Source organism: Adiantum capillus-veneris, chromosome 4 (genome assembly GCF_014529385.1).
Source record: "Adiantum capillus-veneris isolate H3 chromosome 4, ASM1452938v2, whole genome shotgun sequence".
Classification (NCBI taxonomy): Eukaryota; Viridiplantae; Streptophyta; class Polypodiopsida; order Polypodiales; family Pteridaceae; genus Adiantum; species Adiantum capillus-veneris.
Window position 1 is genome coordinate 66,169,703 of NC_140934.1, and position 8,217 is coordinate 66,177,919.

General features: G+C 43.1%; 1 protein-coding gene across 14 annotated transcripts in view; it reads right to left on the bottom strand.

The window, feature by feature from the left end:
* LOC147459329 (uncharacterized) overlaps positions 1-3,957 on the bottom strand; it is an 87,200-nt gene extending 83,243 nt beyond the window's left edge. For 3 of the 14 annotated variants that reach the window (XM_086510620.1, XM_086510621.1, XM_086510619.1), the window contains exons 1-2: positions 3,269-3,935; positions 3,028-3,179 (exon numbers count right to left, since the gene is read on the bottom strand). In XM_086510620.1, the coding sequence (XP_086366746.1) occupies positions 3,028-3,179; positions 3,269-3,279 (163 nt within the window). In that variant the 5' untranslated portion in view covers positions 3,280-3,935. Of the gene's footprint in view, positions 1-1,116; positions 1,356-3,027; positions 3,193-3,268 lie in introns of those variants that run through there. The other 11 variants (XM_086510627.1, XM_086510626.1, XM_086510624.1 and 8 more) reach the window with 9 other exon arrangements.
* Between the last annotated feature and the right edge of the window lie 4,260 nt (positions 3,958-8,217).

Genomic DNA, 8,217 nt, shown 5'->3' on the forward strand with positions numbered 1-8,217 from the left:
ATTGTTACAACTAAGCAACCATGGCTGATCTTACACACAGATTCATGGCAACAAGGCTAAATCTAATATAATTTCTTATATAGAATAAACATTCACATCTCTACAATAAAGCCAACCGATATTTATATGGTTATTTATAAGCCATAACTCCATCATTCCTTCCTTCCTTTTTAAGTTGCATCCTCAGCTTCAGAACGTTAGGAAACGTTGTGACTAGCGGCTAAAGGGTGATACGGGAGAGACCATTTTCGGTAACATTATAACTAGAGGGTGAAGCCACGGATGAGGGCCAACCTTGCGTTTTGAGACACAATTCTCAAGGTGCCTCAGCTGATGTGGCTTTCATGGGTGCATTTCAAGCATAGTAACAGGGAATGGCCGTTTTCAGGTCTCCGTTCCCCATTCCAAGTTCCCGTTCCGTGTTTCAAACGTGAGTACCCGTAATAGGGAATGGCATCTTGTTCCGCGTTCCCGTTCCCCGTTCCCGTTCCGGTTTCCCGTTCCTGGTAACTATGATTTCAAGACACCAAGTGCAGGGGACTCGCAACTGCCAAAGCTTCCTTTGGACAACATTTTGAAACAAAAAGTGGCTAAGGAGTGACGGTCCCTTTTGCAACATCTTGAAAAATATGAGAGTTGCACATGATGGTTACATAAGGTCCTTGAGACGGTCTCCAACACCAAAGGTGAATGAGGATCAAGCTATGACTAAGGAAAGTGGTTGGACTTGCACCCAATTAGCAACCTTTGCACCATTGAAGTTCTCAAGGGAGTCATTTGCCTTGGGATTGGAAAACTAAAGGCGAATGCACAAGCTCGCAAAAGGATATAGGCAAAGGCAAGTTTGACGAGGGTAGCCACGAATCATTCCACCAAGGAGAGCTACATGGCACACATGGCGATGGCCATAGTGCCCTCGGTTCAAGGCTTCGAGCCCAGTGGTAGTCGCCTCAACATGCTTCAGCTAGAAAGAGGCTTGTGAGCGGCAAAGAGAGGTAAAATGAGCTCCCAATACTTGATTTGGACCCATGCATGTGGCAAGGAATCAACAACATATACAAAACATTATAGATGTGCACACAATTCATTGTTAGTGATTAGACTATGAACAAGATGTGTTCCAATAGTTGATGGTCTTGAAAATTTTGGATGTGATATATTCACAAGCCATAAATGGGGATTCTTGAATGTAGTGGTCTACAATTCAATTTTTGTGAGGCAATCGATACTCAATGGTGGCATTCTTCTCAAGTAAGAGCTCGGTGATAGCAAATCCCCAGTGGAAGGTATCGCTTTTGGAGTGTCCATGATAGCTTCTTCATTGACTGGATCCTCCAACATATGGCCACTATGAGCTGCAGAGAGAGCGTTAAAGTTTAAACATCCGAAGTGAATGGCCTAATATGTTCCTACTTTATTTTTGTCTTTAGGTATTTATTTTACTTCTTTGACATGATTCTAGGTAGGGCAATTTCCTGAGGGGGTATTTAAGGCCTCTAGGTCAATACATAAGTGCATTTTGTGCCCCCATTGTACAATCATTAATTCATTGCAAAGATCGTTGGTAGCGCTCTCTCTCTCTCTCTCTCTCTCTCTCTCTCTCTCTCTCTCTCTCTCTCTCTCTCTCTCTCTCTCTCTCTCTCTCTCTCTCTCCTTTGACAACAAGAAGTCGTCAAATTCCTTATGCTTGGATCGCTAGCATATCACAATTCCAAGCTTCCTATTTATAGGAATGAAACAAAACTAGCACTCTAGCTAGTACACCACTTGATTAAACGACATGTTGTTCCACCTTCCTAAAACGATTAACTCTTCATGTCACAACAAACTCAAGCTGGCTCAAGGTGGTACCCATAAGAGACTATTGAAAGCCTTTTATAAATTTTTTTTTATTAAATGCCTCTCTTACACTAGTAAATCCGGCACCATAACCATTGGTGCATACATGGACATTAGATAATACACCTTCGACCATTATGGTAATCAAGATCCAAATTAGTTTTGCCCTAGCATGGCAATAAAGACTAGTTAATTAATGAAAAAAGATTCTTGGAAACGCTTAGATCTCATGGTATGTATACATACATGTGTGAGTATACATGGACATACACCTTCCACCATTATGGAAATCAAGATGCAATTAGCATGGCAATAAAGACTAGTTAAGTAATGAAAAAAGATTCTCACGAACCTTACATCTCATAGTATGTGTGGATGTGTGGGCGAACGAGAACAAACATACAATTATGGGACAATTATACACACACCTATATTAAAATAGTACAAGAAATTTGAAAGATCCAATTGCTGCATATGACAAGATAACCATGGGCTCCACCATGGACTCTTGTTAATGTTGTGTGTGTGTGCAATAAATTGTTGATTCAACAAACATGGTACGATCTTGCACGCAAAGAAGATGCTTAGAGATTATGGCATGCCATATACGTTAGGACGCGTAAGGAAGTAATGACATAAGAGTCATCTGAAGCCTTCCATCACTATAGATAGTGGTGACTAAGTTGACAATATGCTATGGCGTAAGTATATTCTTTGGCTTATGTATATACCCACTAACCTTGAGTGCAAGGAGCAAAACCTCACTCAAGGAGCAAAACCTTAAACATATTGTCTTGAGGTTTGTTTAGTAATAGGCTAAATACTAAGGGCAATGTGTTAAAGCTTCGCAAACCGTCAACTTTGACTGTTGTAACAAGTAATGTTGAAGAACTATGTTACAAGCAAGTAACCCATAGCTCAATTTCTGTGTTAATGCACAAGTGAGCCCTAGCCACCATGAAACGTTATAAACCTCTTACAACAGACAATCTGGTCAATATTGTAGCTTCTCTAATCTAATTTCAACCTTAAACACGTACAAAGAACTTAGTTTTAAAGACTATTGTAGCTTCTCTAATCTAATTTCAACCTTAAACACGTACAAAGAACTTAGTCTTAAAGACATATGTAGAACTTGAGGAACTGAGAATGATACATAAAGGGGGGATAAACATGTCAAGAGAATACCTCTATAGAAAAGGGGAGAAGGATTCTTCGGCCGCGCCCTCCGGACTTGCACTTGCAGTTGCACACATTGTATACTCATGGGAGCATCAGCTTCCAATTGCAACCATACTTGCTGAGGTTGATGAAACTTTGAACTCTCCACATTCGGACATCTGTGGCAAGGTTCTAAAAGATAAAACAAGTGGGTTTGGGGTTCGAATCCCATTTGGGGTTTTGTGGGGGGGGGGGGGCAACACCTTACCGGCTTTGCATGTAGTACCGACTGTTGAGTCCAGGCAAGCTTTGCTGTGTAAGAGAGGGTGACCTAACCAGGAAGAAATGCTAGTACTTGAAGCAAAATAGTGGTGACAAATAAAAGTCACACCGCCAAAGTACCCAATTAGCACAGCCGTGGAATAGATATGATTACTACCTGGATCTCGCAGGTGAACTCTTCACTCAGCCGCAGAAGAGAGGAAGCACAGCCCTCTCTTTCTCTCTCTCTCTCCCTCTGCCCACCCTCTCTCTCTCTCATCTTTCTCGATTTGTGCTCGAGATATGCGTCGTGGGCTGTGCTCTCTCTCTTCTGCACCTGAGCGAGAGTATTGTAGCTCTCTCTCTCTCTCTCTCTCTCTCTCTCTCTCTCTGCCTTCAGGAAATAAACAAAGAGAAGAGGCGTCTCTCGTACGTGTCCGGGGTCTCCGGGTTTGGGAAGTGGGAATGAAGAGACTTCCATGCCTTGCCAGCATTTGTTGCTGGTTTTTATAGAAGGGGAGAGAGACACGCAAAGTTGAACGACGCTGCACAAGAGTGAGTGAACAACGTGAACGTCAAGTGCTGGTTTCTAGAGAGAGAAGAAATTGGCAGACGCCCGACATGGGGGGTGGGGGAGCTGTGGACTCGTGGAGAGTCGAGACAGAAGGGTATATTATATTTGATCACCTAAAATATGAGAAGTACAACGTGGGCTTGAGATGGACACTGAGCAATGAGGCATCTCCGGAATGGGCTGCCCTCTTCGTTTGATTGGCTAGAGTTTGGGCTCGTCCAGCTTCTATTCAAGTACAATTTTTAGTCCCCCCCCTCCACCCAAAACTAGTTGTCCCTCTATCTACACACATACCTTCTCTCTCCTCTCTCTCCACTAGGCTAGGTAGTAGGGCTACGGCCCAAGAATCTTTGAAAGCCTTACCTTCCCCTGCCCACGAAGACAAGACAGCTGCTTAATGCTCATCTTCGTACCTCCTTGACTTCTTCTCCCCCACCTCACTCATCCCTTCACATCAATGCATGACATGAAGTCCCAATTTTGTCTTTTCTAGCAACTTGCCACCTGGCCGCAGCAGGCCTTCCAAAAATAAAAAGTGCTATCATCTTTCACTAGATCCCCCCTCACATCTTTGTGTCCTTCCTTCACCCCTAGGGCCTGGCACATCCTCAACACTAAATGACAAGGGGACAAGGGGTTGCATAAGTTTAAACTTTAAAGTGCGATGCTACGGCACGGCTCCCAAGGCCCTTGCCATAGTCTCTCCTCTCGAATAAACTAGTGGTCCATACAAGTTACCAACCTATCCACTCGAGAACCTACTTTGGCAAGCAGCGATTTGAGAGAGAGAGAGAGAGAGAGAAAGAGAGAGAGAGCATGTCCGTACGACGCATTCGTGCACTCACAAAACACTCATTGTACACTGCATAGAAACTTCTTGTTGAGGCTTTAATAGAGAATAGACCACTTATAAGCTTCTCAGATGGTGGATTCTCTCCATGTTTGCTCGATTGTTGGCCAAAATTTATCCTGCATGATTGCCATCTTTAACAATCAAAGAACCGTCCAATATAAGCTTGACCTCAGAATCTTTCAAATAGATGTAGTTCATATCCACTCTAGCACTTGCATAGCCATATCCCTCGTGCTTAAAGATAGAGTTGCTTGCTTCCGGAATGCATCTATTGAGGCCAGTTTGGAATCCATCATCTTTGCCCAACCCCCTCATTGAGCATTAATGCTTAACATAGCTTTGTTGGAGAACAATGCACACATGCCGCCAAGAAACTTGTACAATATGTTGAAAGCTCTAAAAACATTAAAAAATACCATATATACATTGAAGCTGGCTCTAAAATCACTCCCTTTGCCGCGTCCACCTCTTATATACTCAAAAAGGAGCTTTACCTTATCAAAGAGAAGGCTCCGAGCCTTCCAATGTGAATACCCAAACCCTCATGGATGCCAAACAAAATGCATATGCTTTTTGTCTTGTATCTTGAATATGAGGGTTTGGAAACAAAACATGAGCATGCAAACAAGGTGTGCATCCATGCTATATATGCTATCCTCCTGAAGCTCAAAGTTTGTGGCTTTAAGACTATCATAAGCTCGTTCAAAAGCACAATCACCCTCAAAGCATACCATCCTATATAAGAGACACATATCCTTGGTTGATTTCCTCTACATCATGAGTACCCGGAGAGGTGTCTTTTAACACTAGTTGCTACATCTCCTGCTCCTCTATCTCATGAACATGAGATAAGCCTCTCATAGCCTTCATCTTGTTAAGAGACTTGTTGACATAAACCTCCAAGGAAGGATTCATCGGAGCATTAGGCTTGTCAAAGCCCCATTCATCATCCATAGACCCATTCTCCTTGCCATCTAGCACATTCCAAACTTTCAAATCTGCAAAAGAAGCTACAAAGTCCTCCTCTCCAAAATCACGCACAGACACCACATCCTCTTTAGTAGCGATTATCTCTACTGCACGCTCAATCTCTATTGCCACCTACTCCTTGAGTCCATTGGTGGATGATTGCCCAACCTCTTGCTTTGGTAGAGCTCTACAAATTTGTAACCCAATGCATTCTCTTTCGAGTGCACCTGCTCAACCATCACATTGTCGATCAAGCAAGACATGAACTCGTTCCATACCTTCTCAGACTCCAAGTTGGCATCACAATCATGTAAAGGGAAAATTTCCTCGTCCTCCACACATGATAACACGCAATCCTGAAAGTGTGCGGTGTGTGGATGTGTGTGTACGTGCGGTATGCATGTGTGGTGAGGGAGACAAGAGAACACGACGGTGTGGGTGGAGCAAGCCTCTCGAGAGAAGAAGTGAGAGTGCTCCTTGTTCATGTATATGTATACTGAATAAGGGTAAGTGTGGTCAGCTGGTTGCCGGACACAAAATGTCCAGCCCGTCTCAAAGGCAAATCACCTTTATCCCAAAAACCTCCCACTTAAAGGTGAATGTGCCAATAAGTGGGTCCTATTAGCTAAACTACTAGTATGTACAAGAAAATAGGCAAGATACTCTCTCAACCTATGCCCACTGGATCGCTCACTCGATAGGCGAGCCCGTGTATCCATGCTAGATCCTGCATGCAAACCCACAGACATCTCTGTATGTTTGCATAGCTCCAAAATGCATCATGCTAGTGTCAATCATTATATGACTGGCAATACGTGCTACACAAGCTCCCACTATAGCTGCTAGGTTGGGCCTCGACACTAGTAGATCGTACATGAGACGTCCAAATGTTGACAAAATCTGCACAAACTTGGTTATACCTCAGTGCTATGTGCATGCACTGCATCATCAAGACTACTCATCATGTATAGATGTGTCATTACCAACATTGGGATGGCTATGTCCCTCTCATTCATAGGTGGAACTACGTGTTCTGTCATCAACTCATCAGCCTCTAGCATGAGCATATCAAAGAACTCCATGTCTGTCATCTTTGTGTGTGTCTCTAGGGAGCAGATCCACTCTACCTCTATTTGCACAGACTCTAACAAAGAGCTCCATGTCTGTCATATTTCCATGTGTCTCTAGGGATCAGACCCGCTCTACCTCTATCTGCATAGACTTTGACAACACCTGTACTAACCATATTCCTTACATTTGTGTTTGCCGCTTGAAACCCCTTATGTAACCTCGCAGGGTTCACCTTTTAGTACCCCCCTATATAACATGCGTTTACGGGGGTATTAAAAAAACCCCTCTTTTAACATGTCTGAATGAACAAAATGACCCCTTATTTTAGGATTTTTTTCCAAAATTAAATATAAAACCCCTTTATTTCAATGTATCTTTGTTAAATTGTCTAAAAATTTTGCATTTTAAAACTCCTCTTTTCTAACTCACGCTATACATTAACATGCTTACATAGTGCACCCCCTGAGTATGTAACAGATACATTCGCTCACAGAATGTGGTTGGTTTAATTTTTCATTGTGTTGTTTGTAGATATTTTATTCTTTTCTGTAGTTCAAATTTGCAAGGTCAGTACCAAGCGAATAGGAGAGTCATTGTTGTATTTGGTGCTCTGGTTTGCTTGATACTGACCATATTTGCAGCTATGTTTGATGCGTGGATCCCGTTATGTGAAAGTAACATTTGCTCACATAATGTAGTTGGTTTTTCGTTATGCTGTTTGTAGAGATGGCTCGTGGAAAGGCCACACCTAGAAGAGCGATAGGTGAGTCCTTGCATGCTCAAGCAAGAAGACGCCGATATGAGGTGCATAGATGCAACCTACAGGAGCTGCATAGGATCGAAAGGCACATGAAACCGGCCTGAACATGCCACGGAGGAGCCCGCATAGGTAGAGATAGAGCCCACCAGGGACGAGCCTGCACAAGTGGAGACAGAAGAGTTGGTCAGAGAGGATCCTACAATCCTAAATTAGCTAGTGTCCACTAGGGAGAAGCCTACCAATTTAGATCTTGAGCCCGGTGAGGTAGGGCTAGAGTTTGCTCAAGAAAAGCAAGAGGTAGGTACCTCTTCGCAAGGGTCATCCAACGTAGAGCAATGACAAGCTAGTGAAGAGCAAGAGCGTGTGCAAGAAGACTGGCATATTGTAGAGCAGATCCACGAAGAAAACAAAGAGGGACTACAAATGCTTGCCAATTCAGAACCTCTTCAAGCACAAATTCCTCTGCCCAGAAGATCATAGGCGGACTCTGTTTTTAACCTCGATCATCAAGATTTTCTCTGCATGCGCAATTTCTCCAACACCAACGCAATGGATGCAGTCGCCCATGCTCCTATGTGGTAAGAATTAAGTTCATTATGTGACGATGTTGTGGTCAGTACCAAGTGAATAGGGAACCTTGGATATTTACAATGTCGCTATTTGCTCGATATTGACCTGTGTTTTTTCGGCACTTAGGGTTAGAACGAAGCGAATAGGGACCTAACAGAC